Source organism: Plectropomus leopardus, chromosome 3 (genome assembly GCF_008729295.1).
Source record: "Plectropomus leopardus isolate mb chromosome 3, YSFRI_Pleo_2.0, whole genome shotgun sequence".
NCBI lineage: Eukaryota > Metazoa > Chordata > Actinopteri > Perciformes > Serranidae > Plectropomus > Plectropomus leopardus.
The window spans coordinates 37,543,486-37,563,770 of record NC_056465.1 but is presented as its reverse complement, the minus strand read 5'-3'; the positions used below and the strand labels follow the sequence as shown (position 1 = coordinate 37,563,770).

The 20,285-nt window shown below is 39.7% G+C and overlaps 1 protein-coding gene across 1 annotated transcript; it reads right to left on the bottom strand.

Moving 5' to 3' along the window:
• Window positions 1-572: 572 nt before the first annotated feature.
• On the bottom strand, window positions 573-17,411 carry LOC121941069 (excitatory amino acid transporter 5-like). The gene is made up of 11 exons (XM_042483784.1): window positions 17,061-17,411; window positions 13,772-13,851; window positions 12,605-12,820; window positions 10,900-10,942; window positions 9,222-9,429; window positions 8,042-8,141; window positions 6,253-6,486; window positions 5,768-5,962; window positions 4,815-4,949; window positions 3,620-3,722; window positions 573-2,078 (listed from the first exon to the last, which is right to left on the bottom strand). The coding sequence occupies exons 1-11, from the start codon at window positions 17,298-17,300 to the stop codon at window positions 1,908-1,910; spliced, it is 1,725 nt and encodes a 574-aa protein (XP_042339718.1). The 5' UTR covers window positions 17,301-17,411; the 3' UTR covers window positions 573-1,907.
• Between the last annotated feature and the right edge of the window lie 2,874 nt (window positions 17,412-20,285).

Genomic DNA, 20,285 nt, shown 5'->3' with positions numbered 1-20,285 from the left:
CGTGTGGACGGCACAGATTTTCAAATCTCTTTTCTTGAGGAAAGTTTTACAAATAAAAAAACCTCCATGGATCAAAGCCTCAGGATATAAAGATTCATAAGTGAGCTTGTGGGAAACATTGAGGTAGGACTGAGCCGCGTCCCGGAAGAGACGGGGAAGTGGACGTCACTCCAGCTGATGAAAACTCATTAAAGCTAGACGCGTAAAGGGAAACGTTGTTGATTTTCAGCCGTCTCTGCGTCATCATGACTGTGCAGATGAAATGTGTTTGGATTCACTCCGTGTTGTGGGTGCCGGATCGTACTGGCATCACGTGATGCTGTAATTACACTGTTTGGCCACTATGATAATTGGCTTTTAAACCCGGTGCACTTCCTGGTCTGATGACATACACAATCCCAGTGAGTCCTGAGCGTCCTCAGACTCTCCTCCTAGCTGGACAAAAGGAGGCGTCCAGGAGGATCTGGGACCGGATGTCTGAACACATCACATCTGTCCGTCCTGGAAGAGGGATCCCTCATCATCCTCTGCCGCTCTTCCTGAGGTTTCTTCCTTTTTTTTTTCCCTGTTAAAGGGGTTCTTTTTCGGGAGTTTTTCCTCAGGTGATGTGAGGGTCTGAGGGCAGAGGGATGTCATACGCCTTAAGGCCCTCTGAGGCGAACCACGTTTTGTGATAATGGGCTCTATAAATAAAACTGACTTGACTTGAACCACCTCAATGAGCAGCTGCTCTCCTCTGAGCTCCTCAGCTGGGCCGGCTGCAACAACAGGACTTTGGCCTGATCTTAAGGACCGATCACACCGAGACGCGTTGCTGAACCGTCGCCAGCAAAACCAGTATGCGCATGCAGTATACACACGTATGCACACGCATTATGCACATGCATTAAGCACGCGCATTATGGACACGCATTATGCACATGTATGCGCACGCAGCCCCACTCAAGGCGCTCCTAGCTGGTTTTATTAATGCGCCTCCAAGGCGTTTTGGAGCAGGCACGCCTGGCGTGATGCATCTCGCTGTGATCGCCCCTTTAGGGTGTTTTCACATCTAGTCCTCTTATAGTTTACCAAAAGGGGACTGACAGAAAAGGGACTCGGCCCTTTTGGTTCCTGGTTTCTGCTCATTTGAAAGAGGACGTCGCTCTGAGGATAATATTGCAAAATAATGTGCTATTGAGATTTTGAGCACTTTGTGCGAAATAAAAGACGATCCAGGTCTTTAAGGGACTTTGGCTGCTTGTATCTGCAATCTCATTGTGTAGGTCGATCCCCAGAGCTCCTGAGCCGAGGTGAGGAGGTCAGAGTCGAACGTTGCGCTCCGTCCTCCACTCTTCTTCAATAAAAACAAGAAAAAAAAACAAAAAATGGTGACTCTCAGCTTTCGCTTTGACTTTCAGTCAATGAGTGTTGCAGTTTGATATCCAGCCCTTAGAACTGCTGTGGTACGCACGATGTGCACAGCCTGTAGGTGGCGCTATCAGACCAGGTGATGAACCTGCAGGTGCTCCCAGGAGGGTGTCATGTACCCATAATCCTCTGGTGCAGATCAGGTTCCATGTTCATCCTTTTCTCCGACAGAAACCGGAGAAGCTGCCGGAATTCTGTGCTCCATATTTATCAGCCGTCCCTCTTTTCAAAGTCACGTGTTAGCACTGATGGCGAGTTTCCATAAAAATGGTGTCCCAGTCCTTTTGTCCCTGGAGATGTCTTTGTCTCTGTCCTCAGTGAGCAGGAGAAAAAAAATTGGCCAAATAAACCACAGTTTTTAAATCGAAGTCAAAGCTGCAGCTCAGAAGAAGAAGATTGACACTCTGTTACCACAAAGTCCGTGTCTTCCTGCTCGGACGGCGCCGCGGGAACTCTCTCGGACTCGGTGGTGTTTGATGGCGAGCGGCTCGGTCGGGTCACACCTGACAGATGTTGTAGTAGACGGTGTGTGCGTGCCTCTCGCCCGCAGAGTTGCCCGTGGTGTCGAACATGCAGTCTTTGTGCGTGTGGATCTCCGTCATTGGCACATCAACGCTGTGCGAGTTGCTGTGAGCGTGAGGAGTCCCGGTCCCGTAGGACGGAACCGGCTGCAGAGGAAACACAAAGACACACGTCAGGCTCCCCCTTTGTATTTATTTTACTGGCAATTTTTAAAGAATATATATTTTTGTCATTTTCTTCTCTGTAAAAATGTTTGGTGATTTTTGCCGTTTTTCCTATGTTTTTGAAAGAAATCACACCAATTTTCGTCTGGATTCAAAGGTTAAAATACTTGTGAAAGGCGTCTGAAAGCAGCACAAAGAAAAAAAGTGATGTCAGTCCAAGTTTCCAAGGGTGTGGTTAGGTTTGGGCACAAACATCACTTGATTATTATTAAGGAAAAATCATGTCAAAGCTTAAAAAAAATGTGTTTTGATGACACTATGACTCAAGAAGTCATCTATGTCTCAGTAAAAAAAACACTGTGCCCAGATTATGTAAAAAACAGCAGTGAGTCGACAAAAAAAAAAACCACGTTTAGTGGCTCGAAAGCTGCTGGAAACACAACAATGACTCACTAAGAACCAAGAAATGCTGAAACATACGAAACATAGAAATGTAACATGTTTGTGATTTTGCAGAAATGTACAACTCCTGCACTTTCCTCCGCAGAGTAAGCTGATAGCACACAACCGTTCAGAGTATTACAGGTGATTCAGTTCATTCTCAGCTGGTGATTAATGGACTTTTCTGCCTGGCAACAGAGAGCTGCAGAGGGGGCGGGGCTCGCCAAAGACTCAGTAGGATTCGGAGCTGTAATCTGTTGTGGTTGTTGTTACAATCGGAGTAAAACTGTGCTGCACTGTAATCTAACTGCCAGGCATGAATGAAGTAACGGCTGAGACGGAAAGTTTTCACAAGTTACACAATTCGCAATGTGAATTTTGTCCAAAGAGGAAGAACAAAGTAAAAGTTTTCTCTTTTTAATAACTAAAAATCTACAGAAGCAGGTATCCGACAGGAGCGTTTTTAACTGATAATTTTATCCATTTTAAACACCTCACAGCAATTTACACACAGTGTACATACACACGTTTAAAGGGCATACTTTGTTTATTATATATTAGTGCTTGCATTCTGATATTAAAATCTCTAAAATCTATTTCTCTAAAATATAAAACTGCAACAATATGACAACATTTTGGATTTGAAGCTGATTAAAGAGCTGTTCGAACTGACTGCAGGCAGCTTTTTGTGCTGAACTTCTATTGGACGCTGAGTTTCTACTTCATATCTGTCGCTCGCTTTGCAAGCCTCTACAGTGGTTGAGGACCACTTGATTCATGATGTTGAAATGAAAAATTATTTATACAAAACCCTATTTCCCTACAAAAACCTGAGTAAGGTGTCAGCCTGCTGGAGGGAAATCGCCGGGAAGTTTTTTGCAAATGACCGATGCTATCAACAAACTAGAGTACTTGCTGTTGGCTGAATTGTACGTAGTTTCCAGTAAATATCACAGTATAATATGTGTTTTCTGATTTAAATAGTAACGTTACATGTTTGTTTACTTCAAAGATTAAGACAAAGATGTTTGATCATACATTTCAAAGATTTTACAAATTCAAAATTACAGATGTTTCTTTACCTTTCCTGTTCCACTGAGAGGGAAATCTTTCCGACAGAGGTGGGCGATGATTCCTGCCGCCAGAGCGTCGCCCAGAACGTTGATCATCGTCCGAAAGCGGTCGCTGCAGAGACAGACAGGACGAGGAGACAATGTGATCTCAGACTACTCTGGATGAGAGTCTCTGATCACATGCTATGTTTTGGCTGGAATCAAGTAAACCAAAACTTTAGGGTACTTTTAGGTCTAAATATATAAATTTCATGCTTCTGAACAAACATAGTAACTTTACAGATTCAGACTTCAGATAGAAAACATGATTACTAAATAATATATTACCCACTGGACCATTCAGCAGCACACTACACTTAGGGACTGTTTGGAGCATTTTAGGCATTTTTTCTTCTTCCTGTTGTGATAACTGTGTGTGTGTTGATGCATGTGTCCTAAATGTAGTCCAGATTGTGTATCTGAGTGTAATCAGTGAATTTGCAGCTCACCTCCTACAATAAGTCTAAAATACACTGTGGAAACTAAATAGTTACATTCAGACTGTTCAGGTCCAAAAATGCTCCATTGAAACCCATTCAAACTGACATTTTTGATCCCACAGCCATCAGAGCAGAAAAACAGGACTTGTATTATTTCTGGGTGTCATTCTGGGCTTTTGACTCTGAATTTGTCATTTTGACTATTTTCCACCTGATGAGGTCATTTTGACCATATTTGGCATATGGAGGAAATACATGCTATTTCCACTAGGTGACCTGTCACAGTCAATGTAGCTGCTGATCACTGACATATCCCAGACTGTCAGCAGCTACACTCACACACTGACATATCCCAGACTGTCAGCAGCTACACTCACACACTGAGGAGGAGGAGACTCAACATCATTCATTTGTCTTTTTTTATTCATCTAAAAATATAGTGGCATCATGAAAGAAAATGGTATTTAAAGGGTTAAAATTCTGAAAACGAATGAATATTTGATATTTATGATTTGGATGAATGTTGGTTAAATAAACACAATGAAAGTAGAGAATCATATTAATGTATAATATTTTCAAAGCTTGATTTTGAAAAGTGCATTTTGTGTGCAGAGCGATACGAGAGTTTGTGATATTAAAGCGGGCCCTAAAGGGTCAAACATAACTAAGATCCGGTAATATATCACTTTAATGTTCAGAAATCATAATGAGTGCAGTAAACTTACAGGATCCAGTCAATGGCCACAATGAGTGTGATGTCATCTGGCGGCAGACCCACTGATGTCAGTACAATCACCATGGTAACCAGGCCGGCCTGCGGGATCCCCGCTGCTCCGATGCTGGCTGCTGTAGCTGTGATGCTGCAAGAAGAAAATGCTGTCAGAGATTTATTCAGCCAAAATGTTAACACAGTTATGCTATGGAATGAGTGTAGAACCAGCAGTAAGCAGAGGAATATTTTAGCTCTCTAATGTGGATTTAAAGTAAATTCACACTTTTGACATGTGATAAAAAATTATGTCTAAATGAAAGCGCCTCTTAAAATGCGTATGACGCAGTGTCACTTAGCCACACACTATCATTCTGAACTCTGGCTTTTTTATATTTCTGTTCACATGTTGTCCAAGGAACAGATTACAGTCAAACCACACTTTCGTTGTCAAAAATATTCATTTTAGATTCATTTTTTATTAACATTTACCACAATCATTCTGCTGTTCTGTGATACTAACCAAGAAAGGAAAAGTCATCATTGTCATTTTACAACCTAGTTATATTAATCTTTTAATTAAAAAAAAACTATTTGATGCCCTGATGACCTTTTTACAATTGTATCAAATATTGATGTTTTATAAGGTACTGTGTGGAAGTCAAAAATTCTAACTAACTAAACTAATCCGGACACTTAAACTCACATCCAGATTATTCACCCGTCTCCATGGCAAAGGGGTGTCAAATATAGGATTGTAATTTATCTGACTTATCATTCAGATCATATGCCCTCAAGAAAAAAATGTACATAAAATAATTTATCTTTAAGAAAAGTTTCTTTCCATTTGAGAAAATCAAGTTTAGACAGTTTCTTAGTTTTGTTCTACTTGCGTTCGTCATCTCTACAGGTGTCCCAAAAAACTTCAACTGTCTCAGAGACATTTTGAGCGAGCGTGTGTTTGATTACCTGATGGTGACCAACTGGCCGAAGTCCAGCTCATAGTCGTTGACCTGAGCGATGAAGATGGCCGCCACGGCCTCGTACAGCGCCGTGCCGTCCATGTTGATGGTGGCGCCCACGGGTAGGACGAAGCGGGCGATCTGCCGGTCGACATTGCAGTTTTCCAACAAACACTTCATGGTGATGGGCAGCGTGGCAGAGCTGAGGGAAGAAAATTAAGACCTTTTTTTTTTTTTTTTTTAAAGAGTATTTGTTTGGCATTTTTGCATTTATTAGACAGGACAGAAGATCAGCAGTGTGGGGGGGTGACATGCAGCAAAGGGCCACGAGCTGGAGTCCAACCCGCGGACGCTGTGGCAACGACATTGCCTTCATTTATGGGGCAGCCGCTTTCTCCACCGAGCCACCCGACGCCCCAGAAAATGAATACTTTAATAAAAACCTTGAACAGGATCACAGAGTTGCAGGTTGCAGCAGGACTGGACTCTGACCTGGAGGAAGTGGCGAGGGCGATCACCATGGCCTGCAGCAGCCCGCGGATGAAGGAGAACGGGTTCTTCCGGGTGAGGAGGAAGTAGAAGAGAGGGAGGAGGATGAGTCCGTGGACGAAGAGGCCGGAAAGCACGGTTATGCCGTACCAGCCAAGCTTCTTCCCCAGCGTGCTCGGGTCCTGCATGTCCAGGATCTTCCCCGCCACCAGGAAGATGATCCCGAACGGAAAATACCTGACGGAAACAACGACAAACATCCGGATGATTATTCTGCTCTGAGAGTCAGAACAATTATGCATGTTTGACCTGAGGGTGGTGTTAGAGATATTAATTCATGAATTAATTGATATATAAATTACATACATAATTATGATAATTACAAATAACCTAGGTTACACTTTTCCCTAGCTATTTAAAAAAACACCCAAAGCTGGTAATTTCTTACACTTTGCACAACAGTTCTGCCAAGTCTCTCATTGTCTTGCATATTTTCAAAAGAAAGCAAACAAATTTGCTCAGATTTTGAAGGTTTAAATATTTGTGACGGCATCTGAACACAGCACAAGAAGCAATGTTGATGCAGGTTTCAAAAGGGTAATGAGATTAAAGCACAGAGATTAATTCATTGAATCTAAACTTTAAGGATCTCCGTACGAGCGTTTGGAACAGAAAGTATAAACAAGTCCTGAGGAGGCTTGAGAGGATTGTTTCCTGTGTCGCTGTGGTTTCAGAGGTAACAGATAAAGGGACTGTACGTGCTCAGTGTGCAGGTCATTAGGCTTCGTGTTGTGCTGCTGTTAATCTGCTCAGGTGCTGCAGCACGATGACATCACAGCCCGCACGTTTTCTCCACCTGACAGGTCATCAGGTCAGATCCTGCTCCGTGTCCTCAGCGGTGAGACCGTTCTTTAACCAACAAACCAACCCCCCCCCCCAAAAACCCACACCCCAAAACACCAACCAACCAAACCCCCCCCACACACACACAAAAACCACACCCCAAAAACACCCCCCCCCCCCCCCCACAAAAAACCACACCCCAAAACACCAACCAACAAACCAACCCCCCCCCCCCCACAAAAACCACACCCCAAAACACCAACCAACACACCAACCAAACCCTCCCCCCCAAAAACCACACCCCAAAACACCAACAAACCAAAAATACCAACAAACCAACCAAAAAACACCCCCAAAAAACCACACCCCTAAACACCAACAAACCAAAAATACTAACAAACCAACCAAAAAACACCCCCAAAAAACCACACCCCTAAACACCAACAAACAAAACCAAAACACACCAACAAATAAAAATACCAACAAATAAAAAAACACCAACAAACCAAAACACACCAACCAACAAACCAAAAACACCAATAAACCAAAAACACCAACAAATAAAAACACCAACAAATAAAAACACACCAACCAACAAGCCAAACCAAACATACAGAAAAGCAGGTCTGAAAACACAGAATGACCTCTTAACATCCACCAGCGCAGACAGAAATACTCATTTTTTACTCGGCAGATATTTTGACTTATCACAGCAGTAAAGTCACGGCTGTCACTGGTGACGTCACCAAAGTCTTCGAGTGTCCCAGTAAATCAGAGAGAGCCAGCAAAACCACCCTCGAAGCGGAGTCAAACATCAACACTGTTATTATTTTATACATGATTTCTACATATTAACACACCTGCTGTTAGATAGAGGAGTGTTTTCTTAGCACTGTGTAATGTGTGTAATGTGTATGTATTGTCTGTGTACTGTGTGTATTGCTCTCACCAGACAGCAGCGTTGATGATCTTCATGACGCACTCGTTGATACACTGACAGACGTTGATGAGTGGAGCTCCTCGCTCTCCCATCCTGCCCAGCAACAGACCTGCAACGACAACGACGACGACAACGATAACGACGACAACAACAACAACAACAACACAGTGTATACATTATTTTGAGGAGGAGAAGCAGCTACATTGACTGTGACAGGTCACCTAGTGGAAATAGCATGTATTTCCTCCATATGCCAAATATGGTCAAAATGACCTCATCAGGTGGAAAATAGTCAAATCAAAATGACAAATTCAGAGTCAAAAGCCCAGAATGACACCCAGAAATAATACAAGTCCTGTTTTTCTGCTCTGATGGCTGTGGGATCAAAAATGTCAGTTTGAATGGGTTTCAATGGAGCATTTTTGGACCTGAACAGTCTGAATGTAACTATTTAGTTTCCACAGTGTATTTTAGACTTATTGTAGGAGCTGAGCTGCAAATTCACTGATTACACTCAAATACACAATCTGGACTACATTTAGGACACATGCATCAACACACACACAATTATCACAACAGGAAGAAGAAAAGAGACGAAAATGAAACAAACAGACCCGTAAACAAGTCACACATTTTTTAAATTGTGATCTTGAGTCTCTAAACCAATCTTGAATTGATTATAGTCACTTATTTTTTGTAATCTGATTACATGATCTCAATTACATGTAATCCATAATTATGCAACTCTGAAGACATCAAGATATCAGCTGATTACAAACTTCAACTCAAAACCCATCTTTTAAAAACAGTCTAGAATACCTGCCTCCCCAAACCTGAGCTGTCATCTCGTCTTTGTTTTGTATTTGTTCCTCTGGTTCATGTAAATGTCTTTTAGGATTGTACCTTAATTTTATTATATTATTTTTCATGTAAAGCGTCTCTGAGTACTTAGAAAAATGCAGTAAAGGTCCTGTCAATTATTATTCTCATTATTATTATTATTATCATTATTGAGATTATTATTAATATCCTCATTATTGTTGCTATTATCATTATTACTGTCATTATTTAAAAAGTGAACTAGAGAAATTTGTAACGTCTGATCCGTAGATGAAAAATGACAGAAAACAGAGAATAAACCCGAGCGTTTGAGGGTGACAGAGAGTTTTCGGTGTCAGTATCGGCTCACCCATGGTGGCGGAGAAGATGACGATGCCGAGGACGTTCATCTGCTGGCTGGTGCCGGGGCTCGTCTTGTAGGTGACCTCCGGGGGCGGAGTCAGCTCCAGGTACACCGTGCGGCCTTTGGGGTGGCTGTCGTCGGGGAAAACGTAGACGAAGTTGGGCTGGATGGTTCTGGTCGGGACTTTGAGGATGGGAATCAGGTCCGTTTTGTACTGAAGGAACACAGGCGGGTTTGTCAGACATCAGGTTTTTATTTTAGCTTTTTTTTTTTTTTAACTTCTTTTTGTGCTTTTCTTTTTCTTTTTTTAAAATCTTTTTTCTGTCATTTTCTTGTTTGTTTGGGGGAGGGGTTACTTTTTTCTTTTTTGTTTTTTTTGTGTGTTTTGTTTGGTTTTGTCTTTTTACTTATTGTCAGGTATTTTTCTTGTATTTTTTTATTTTTCAATAAAATTATTTGCCAATATTTGGCCCATTTCTTATTGATTGGCTCATTGCCTTCCCCCCATGTTTTGGTAAGAAATCAAACCAATTTTCTCAGGATTCAAAGGGTTAAAGAAGAGGAGACTGGCACTGGGACTTAATACACACATCTACTATTAAAATTAATATTAGATGTAGATATTTTTTTGTTATCTTTAATTGTTCGAAATTAAATAAACTCAACTCAGTTGTATATATTATTGTTATTTTTGCTTATTGGCTGTTGGCAGCTACAGGAGAAGTAGGCCGACTCAAGTCAGAGTCCTGCAGTCAGGAGAGGTCGGCCTATTATCAGCACAATGTGCTTCAATTTACCTGAAGTTTGTTTAGGATGGAGCTGTTAATTTTTATATAATGCTGGAAAGTTTAATAAATAATAATAAATCAAATGTTAATTACACTCCAACACACCATGGTCACATGACACTGTGTCAGTGAACTATGAGGACAAAAAACAAACCACAGAAAAAAGCTAAATAATGGTTCATTAATCATAACCAAAGTAAAATGTTCAGTTAATGGTGATATTGATTTGAGGTTTGAGGCTCGGACCTTTGCTGGGAGGACATTTTAGTGCCTGGACCTCTGTGAGTTTTAGTAGAATAGGTCCTCCAGCTGGTGATGCTGTTCTACAGTATATTTGTCATGTTCAATGTCTGACAGAAAATAAATATTTAAACCAAAATTTACCTGATGATATCTTCATATCTCACTGAGGAGTCAAAGGAACCTTTAAGCTCGACAGAAATTTGATGGATATCGTGATATATATCGATATATCGATATCGACTGATATGAAAAAAATATTGTGATAAGACTTTATTCTATATCGCCCAGCTCTACTTTACACACTCTGCACCTTATCCAGATTATAGTTTAAATAGTCACATACTAGTGATAATTGTCTATTTCTTTATCATTATTACTATTTATATCTTTACACACTCTATGTACTCAGCATATTACACATACTTTTATTTTTAAATATTTATATACTTGTGCTAATTGTTAATTATTACTGCGTTACTATTTTTATATAGATATCTTTAGATAGTTGTGCTGTTACTTATTTCTATTTGAGATCATTTTCTCTGCTGGATCAGATCTCCTGTATGAAACCATAGTTTCCCCCTGAGGATCAATAAAGTATTTTTGATTCTGATCTGGAAATAAGGTGTATCTGTGATCTGAGTGATTCTCACCTGCTGGAACGTGGCCTCGATCAAATTGGAGGGAACCATGTTCCTGCGGACGAGTAAAAAAAACGTGATTACACATTAAAACATGCAGCGATAAGCATGGACCGCACATGTTTACAGACATGTATGAAGAAAACATCAACCAGGTGCATCTCAGAACATTTAAATATCAGGAAAAAGTTTGTTTTTCTTCATAAGGTATTGCATATTCATTATACATAACTCAAAAATATTTTCATGCCTTTTTTGTTTTAATTTGGATGATTATGTCTTATAGCTCATGAGAATCAGGAATCCTTTGTGTCACATTATTAAAATATTTCCGAAGACCATTAAAAAAGTGATTTACAGCACAGAAATGTCCAACTTCTGAGAAGTCTGTCAATTTACAGACTCAATATTCGGTTTTGGGCTCCTTTACTGTAAATAACTGCATCAGTGTGGCACAGAGGTGTTACTGAGGTCCACGTTACTTTGACAGACCTTCTGCTTTTTTATTTATTTATTTTTACATTTTTTAGATTTTTTCTTTTATATTTTTCTTTATATTATCTATAGGCCATAATTATCAAAATTAAAATAGAGAAATGCTTGAACGTTTAAGCTTTGAATAACTGATGGAAAATACTGAGCTTTCTCACATTATTCTGTTTTTTACAGATGCAGCTGTACGTACCAGAGCAGCTGATCAATATTCTGCAGACGTCGCTCTGCTGTGGGTACCAATAAAGTTTTGTCTCAGTGGACCTTCAGGCTCCCTGATGTGACGCTGGACATGAATCAGGAGGGAAAGGAGTTTGTGAAGATCACATGACCTTCAGCAGGAGGTCAACAGGATGATGCAGAGCACGGTCTGCCAACGTGCCGCAGCAGAGATCATGTCATCGCATCGCCGCTGACTCGGCTAATCTGTCACTCATCCCCGCAGGATTACTAAAAATACACTGATCAGCCCCGCCTGTAATTGGATTGATGTATGTGTATGTGTGTGTGTGTGTGTGTGTGTGTGTTTTCTACGATTTGTTGATCTCAGTGTTGTTTGGCTGAGCGGCCTGCTGGACACTGAGGGGAGAAATCAAAAAAGCAGCCAGGTTTTGAGACGCTTCGTTCCCTGAGCCGCCGAGCGAACAGCGTCTGTGTTTCCGCACTGTTTGCACGGATGTTAATGTGGTAATTAGCTCACATTTGTATGGTTCACACATATTTTTTACCAGTAAATTTCCAGGACTTTTAGGCAAATTTTAAAGACCAAACATTCTCTGAAACGACCGTCAATACTCGGTTCAGTTTCATTACTATAAAACAGCTTTTTAAATATATATTATTCTGAAAAATGATTAATTCAGAACGAGATTAGAACTGATTGTCTGAATATAACTTTGGGTCTGTTTGCAGTTTCTGCGAGGGGAGGGGGTTTTATGCCGGATAATTCTTTAAGCTCTGGGAGGGACTGATGTTTTTTAATGTGTCTTTTGGGGCGGGGCATACAACTTTAAAAGGCTGTATTTTTACAGAAAACATGCTTTAGTTTTTCTGTGATGTTCGTGTTCCTCTTTGTTTCCTGTCGGACGTCAGATTTACAACCGAACGGCTCAAACTCACAGACAGGGACATCAGAGACATCTGATCCTATGAGACAGATGGACAGATGTGGACCTGCAGAGTCCCATTCTGTCTCTTCACCTGCCCCCCCCCCCCCCGCCCTCACCTGATGAGGTCGAGCAGGGCGTCGGCCGAGGTCATGACGGGCCCCCCTCCCAGCCGGTTGCTCTCCATCTCCGTCCCCACGCCAGGTTTGATGATGATGACGAGCGCGATGCCGACCACCACGGCGATGAAGGTGGTCCACAGGTAGTAGGTGACAGTGAGGACGCCCATCCGACAGCACGCCTTCGACTCCATCGACGACAGACCCGACATCAAACTGCAGACAGACGGACAGAAAGACAGACAGACGGAGAGACAGACAGACGAAGAGACAGATGGACAGACGGACAGAAAGACACACAGACGGACAGACAGACGGAATCACTCCAGAATCACTTTCATGTCTGTGCGTCCTCGTTTCTAGGACTTACTGATGTTTGTCGCAGGCTGACGTGTTTTCATTCGAAAGTTTTGGTGATTTTCTTTTTTTCTTTTTGGGCTTTTTTATTCTTCTAAAATTTGGGGTATTTTTTTCTTTTAACATTTATGGCATGTTTTTCAAATTTTTGTCATTTTTATTTCTTATTATTTTTGGTGCACTTTTGGCAGTTATTTTCTTTAAAACTTTTTGGCCATTTTATTTCCTTTTAAAATGTAGCTTTTTTTTCCTTTAATAATTTTGGTGATTTTTAAAAACCTTTGGCAATTATTTTTCATTTTAAACTTTTGGCTATTCTTTTGTTGTTTAAAAATTCTTGGCAATTTTTTTTTCCTTTTAAAATTTTTGGTGATTTGCTTTTCTTTAAAATTATTTGTGATTTTTAAAAATGTTTGGCAACTATTTTGTCATCGTAGTTATCTGGCGATTATTTTAAATAACCTTTTGGCGACTTTTTATTCCAATCATTCTTGACAATCATTTTTTGGAGATTTTTTTTATCTAAAAATTTTGTCCAATTTTTCTTTCTTTTATATGTTTTTGTTGATTCTTAAAACTGTGATTATATATTATATTCAGCAGTTTGATGCACTCCTTCCTTTCATTTCTATTTTAATATATTTTCTCTGTGTATATTAGAGCAACGTGACCAAGTGAAAATATTTCTGATTCAGTTGTGAAACTTAAAACATAAGAAATTATTTCCTCACTCTTTTACTCTTTCATCATTATTTAAGTATTTCTGAACGTGTCTGCTGCTTTGTGAAGAACATATAGACATAAACGTACCTGGATGTGATGAGAGGAAGGATGAGCATCTTCAGCATCCTCATCAGCAGCTCTCCGGGAAAAGAGAAATAGATTTTCGCCTGCGGTGACAAAACACAGCTCACATCAGCATTTCAAAATAAAAGCAGGATCACCTGGTGAGTTATTATTGAAAAGCTTTGTGATGTTGGATCAATTTCAGCCTTAAAGCAGCATCCAGCAGATTCAGCAAACACTGTGCAAAGGCTATCTTTGTGAAAATCCCTTAAACTTTATTCATTCAAATACATTTGAATAAAATTACATTTTTAAAATATTTTTACTTGTTGTCTGTTAAACTTGTCTGTCGTTTTCTCTCGTTGGTTCAGAACATTTTTCACATTCATGGGAGCTCAACAAATTTTGCATAAATCTCAGCATTTTTTATTTTTTTAGGACCATAAATGTTTCTCTCTTCATGGAAAATGTTTTAATCAATTTTACTAAAACATTATCGTGATTAGCGTGATTTATTTGTGTCTATAAATTTCATTCTCCACACTGTCTCACCAAAATACTGCGCTGTTCCTTTAAATGATTTAAGTGTTAACAGGAAAAATCCAAATGCTGTTGAGTTTTGATTTTCTCACAGAATTTTGGGGATATAAATATTTCAGAAAGAAATGACCCAAAAATAAAAAAAATTTAAAAAAAAAAAAAAAAAATGTAAAATGTAAAATGTTACATTTACAAATATATGTGAACTGCTTATTTTGTCAAATAAAAACAAGTTTAAAAAAAAATTTAAAAAAAGAACAAAATACATTGAGAAGGTTTCAGTTTTAGAAAGCTTAAAAAAAAAAAAAAAAGAAAAGGCCCAAAAAATGAGCAAAATATTAGTAAAAAAAATACAAGTACATTACCTGAAATAAGTAAAAATAAAAATAATTCGGCAGAATGGGTACTTTTACTTTTGGTACTTGAAGTACATTTTATATACTTTTACTTAAGATTTCCAAAGCAGCACATTTACTTCTGATAAAGTATTTCCACATTTTGGTATTAGTACTTCAACATGGGCGCTTATTTTTGGAAAATACAATTTGATTACATTAAATTTGAAAAGATGACAATAATAAGAGCTAAATAAAGGAAAGGTTGAGAGTTTAAAGACTCTGATTTAAGGTTTTAATTTCGAGTTGCTCCTCAGACACAGATTTCGAGCGTTGTGTCGAGGTGGTCCAGTGACCTGCATGTTTCTGTCTCTATAATCGGCCGTCTGCCTGAGACGGATCAATGTTTCCTGGAAGGACGCTTCACAGACAAACTGCACTATTTTTAACCAACCCTTAAAATAAAAAAAACTGTGAGCTCACCTCGAGCCGCCACCCTCAACCAAACTGCGTATAAATAAAACAATCAGGAGTTAAAGGAAAGGTGATGTCAGCCGCTGACGGATTTCTTTATATGGTCAACCGCTGCAGGCGCGTCGCCACAGCTGTTCACGTGACGTCGTCATGGAAACACGGAAAGTTGATGTTGACTTTTAGATCATATCATACGATACGATACGATACGATACGCCTGCACTTTAAAACACATCACAGTTAGGATTTGACTGATGCTTGTTTAATAGTGTTATGGGTGTTGGGATAAAGAACTTCAAATGCTTGTTTTTTTGTATCTACTAGCTCTAAAACGTCCCCGACAGTAAAAGTTCATATTCGTTGTGTCGGGTCTTTTAAAATCCTGTGTGCCGGCTTAACTTCCGTTTTTTCATGTTGTTTGCAGAGGTTTTCATGCTGTCGTACCCATAGGGGTGTTGGGAGTTTCAACAAATTTAAAGGGAACTGTGAATGATCAATAAAAATGTTTTGAAAAATGAAGACAAATTGAATTTAATCAAGAAAACTAGACGCAGCGTTAGAGGTCAGCTCGTTATTATTCTAAACTCGTAACATAACTGTGCTATGAGTGCTTTTGGTGTAAGAGCGCAACGTCATGGCAGCAGCATCCTGGAACGTCAACAGCAGACGCAGAAGGAGACGTAGAGCGTGATCTGTAGACACCGACAACGTGGCAACTTCGGATGAGCACGCGTTGTGGCGGCAGAACCGCATTCATTCGTCTGAAAGCTGCTCGGTGGCACATGAAGCCAAAAAGCTCGATTTCCGCTGTAAGAAATTACCTGAATCTTACGGAGCTCGTTAATCTGCGCACAAGAGACGACAGCGCCCGAGCGCGTCCGAGCTTGGCCCGGCCGCTACTTCCTGTTCAGCGCTCTGCTAACTTGAATGATTTAATCTAGCAGCTGAATGGATCAAATCCTGACAGTGAAACCAGTCGTTTTTCAGGGTTTACGCTAAAGAAAAATGTATCCACTGAGTTACTGCGTGAGGTTTAAAGTTTAAAGAAATTTACAGAAATAATCAACACGAGAGCCGAACGTTTGAGTCCCAGCAGGCGAGTCCTGTTTCACGGAAAAGTTGTTGTGGGAAGTTTGAACGAAAACATGAACTCAGGGCTGAAGAGTCCCGGCAGGTGAGTCCGGACAGAAAGTTAACCCTTTGAAACCTGGAGGGACACCACCTTTCCTGTGTTGCTTTTATGTGCATTTTACAAGCATTCGACCCCTCGAACCCTGAAGTCGGTGTGATTTATTCCAAAAACACGGGGAAAAGGCAGTAAGCAACTTAGTAATTAATGTTTCACAAACGGCAAAAATTATTTGAAAATTATTTTTACAAAGCGAGGGAATATGTGTAGGGAAAGAGAAAAAAACAGGAAATAAATATAAAACATAAAAATTTAAAATAATGTTACAAAATTATTTTATTTTAAGCACTCTGTCCAGGTCATTTCTTTTCATTTTTAACTCATTTGCAAATCATTTTCTTGTACTTTTCACTTGTTTCCTGCTCACTTTTGGGCTTCTTTCTTTCTTTCTTTTTTTTTTTTTTTTTTAAACTTTTTAAATTTTTATTTTATTTACAGATAATTTTCTCGTACTATTTACTGGTTTCCCGCTAATTTCTGGGTCATTTCCTCTTCTGCTACTCCTTTTTTTTTCTCCTTCTAATTTGCAGATAATTGTACTTATCACAAATTTTTGGGTCATTTCATTTTTATTTATTTTTTACTAATTTGCAGATAATTTTCTTGTACTTTTCACTTGTTTCCTTATTGCCTTTTTCCAATGTCTTTGAAAGAAATCAAGCCAGTTTGCTCAGTTTTCAAAGGGTTAAAGTTACAGACTGAACCAGAGACGATATCTAAAATATGAAACCATGTATTCATATGTTATTTGTATTTGTATAAAGGTGCGTGTCACCTGTACGGACAGCTGGGTCCCCCTCAGCATGAAGCCCAGCGTGCAGCCTGTGAGCACGGCGATGACCGACAGCGTCAGCAGCCCATTCCTCTTACAGAAATCCCTCACGGTCCTCCCCAGGTCCCCCTGGACAAAAGTCTTCAGCCGGTCCCCCATCGTCCTCCCTGTGTCTCCCGGAGCGAACGAGCTGTGTTCGGAGCGCGCCTCCTCCTCGCAGCTTGGTAAAAGAAGCTCCTCCATGCCGTCCAAGTTTTTCTGTTGGCAGGGTGACAGACCTGTGAGAGCCAAAGACGAGCTCACCTTTTCCAGGGAGGGATTAACTCCTCGCGGTGACAGAGAGGCGGCGGGGAGGCGGCGGGGAGGCAGCGCTGCGGGCGGCTGCAGACTTACAGCCAGTAAGAGGCTTAAAGAGGAGCAGCCACCTCACACGCCTTTGTTGTGGCATCTGGTCCCGCTGCTGCTGCACGCCGGCCGCTGGTCGGCCCGCCGGCCGCTGGTTGGTCCGCCGGTTTCTGGTTTGGAGGTTGTGGTCAGGAAGTCAGTGTGGAGGTCAGAGGATCCTGCAGGTTCACACGCAGCCAGGTTTCATTTTATCAGCTCAAATTAGGCTCAGAAACACTTTAACTTTTCTTACATTTTATTTATATTTTATTTATTTTATAGCAAAACATTAATAAATATTTATAACATGTTGCTGAGCGGGACCGGCGACTGAGGGATCCTCCTTTTTGATGAACAAGCTCGATTTTGAAGCTTTTTTGTAAATTCTGGCTCCTTATTTGCCCTGATTTTTTTGAAACCAAAATGACAAATTATGATATTAAAAATGTGAGCAGTTGTCAGTAATTAGTGCTGAGAAGAAACTGAAAATTTTACGGCTCAGAAGTGGAGAAATCTAAGTAAACCAAGTATCGACAGATTATTGAATCATTATTTGGGACTGCTGGACTTTTATTTGTACTTTAAAAAACTGTGTTTTGTATTTATTTTAGGTGATATTTGTCTTTCTTTAAAAATGTACAAACACTTTAGATGGCTGTATCAGAATTAAATAAAAAGTAGTAAAGTTTGTAAAAGTGTGGAAAATTAGTACTCAGATCTTTTTCCTAAATAAAAATAGCAAAACCACTGTGTATTCTTACTTAAAAGTCTTAATACTTTTATAGTTTAATTTATGCACATTTTTTTTTAATTTTCTACAACAAAACTGTCTGCAACTTCAGTCTCATGTCCACTAGATGCTGCTCAAACACTGTAATCATCCAAACAAGCAGCAAGAAAGACAGAATCAGTATGAGATAAGTACCAGTACTCACAGTAAAAACAAAAGACTGACAGATCTGAGACGCATCATCTGTGTTATTTTTAAAAAATAATAATAATTTTTAGGGAAAAGCTGCTCTGCACGAAGCTTCTTCAGCTCACAGGGCGGGACGCTGGCTCACGAAAAGCTCTGCAGAGGTACACAATCAGGCGACAAAAAATATCACACATTAACATGATTTTCGACTTTCATTGAGTTTATTTATTTAACCAACATCGGTCCTGATCATAAATGTCAAATATTCATTAATTTTCAGAATTTTAACCCTTTACATGTCAGTTTTTTGTCATGGTGACACTATGATTTACACACACTAATTACACTTAAATACACAATCTGAACTACATTTGTGACACATGCATGAACGCACACACAATTATCACAACAGGAAGGATGAATACAAAATGCAGCAAACGGTTCGTAAAGGGTTAAAGTGATCAGAAACTCTGAATAAAGATGTTCTGAGTGTGTTTATGATCACGGTCGGACTGCAGCGATTCACGGAGTCAAACTGGCTGATCCGTGTTATCTGTGGATTGATCTCTTATTGATCACATTAACTCCAGATCATGATGTTGGGATTTGTCAGAGTTGGATCTAAAGTGTGTCAATAAACAATCAAATTGTGGTGCACCGGGACTAATCCCATCAGAGGCTGGCGTCACGCCGGGATCAGCTGCAGTGATTCACCTGCAGGTCGACTGCAGGTGAATCACTGCGACACCAACGCGCCTCTGCAGCCTGACCTCTTCATCCAGCTCCTCTGTGGAGGGTTAAAACTCCGGGACGCTGGTGTTTTAGAGACTGCACACGCACACTCAGAAGTTTAACCACCATGTTTAACCCATTGAAACCTGGACTGACATCACATCAAACTGACACTCATGCTGCATTCAGATTCTTCCACAAGTATTTAACCCTCTCTGGCAGAGCTGGAGGCTTTTTCCTCATTTTTCCTGTTGTGATAACTGTGTGTGTGTTGATGCATGTGTCCTAAATGTAGTCCAGATTGTGTATTTGAGTGTAATCAGTGAATTTGCAGCTCAGCTCCTACAATAAGTCTAAAATACACTGTGGAAACTAAATAGTTACATTCAGACTGTTCAGGTCCAAAAATGCTCCATTGAAACCCATTCAAACTGACATTTTTGATCCCACAGCCATCAGAGCAGAAAAACAGGACTTGTATTATTTCTGGGTGTCATTCTGGGCTTTTGACTCTGAATTTGTCATTTTGACTATTTTCCACCTGATGAGGTCATTTTGACCATATTTGGCATATGGAGGAAATACATGCTATTTCCACTAGGTGACCTGTCACAGTCATCTTGACAAAAACCTGGCGTGTAAAGGATCAAGTCAGTGTTATTAAATATTTGATATTTATGTTTCGGACTGATGCTGGTTAGAAAAACAAACTCAATGAAAGTAGAAAATAATATTTATGAATAATAATCTTTATAACCTCATTTTGAAAAGTGCATTTTGTGTGCAGAGCGGTGTGTGTGTGAGTATTTGACTCTGAAAGAAAAAACAGTTAAAATCAATGTTGCTGCTAATCACTGATGTATCCCAGGCTGTGAAAATAAAAAGAATAATACTCTACTTAGCAAAATATTTTCAAAAAAGATAAAAAAGAAAATTTTTTAATTATTTTTTTTATATTTTGTTTGGTTTTTTTTACATCTAAAAACATCATGACAAAAACCTGGCATTTAAAGGGTTAAAATTCTGAAAATTAATGATTATGTGATATTTACGATTAGGACCGATGTCGATTAAACAATATAACCAAATTTGAAAATGAATGAAAATAGAAAATAGTTGTAATGTATGATATTTGATTGTATATTAAAGCCGGCCCTAAAGGGTTAATGAACTTTTACCTTCAGTTAAATGTT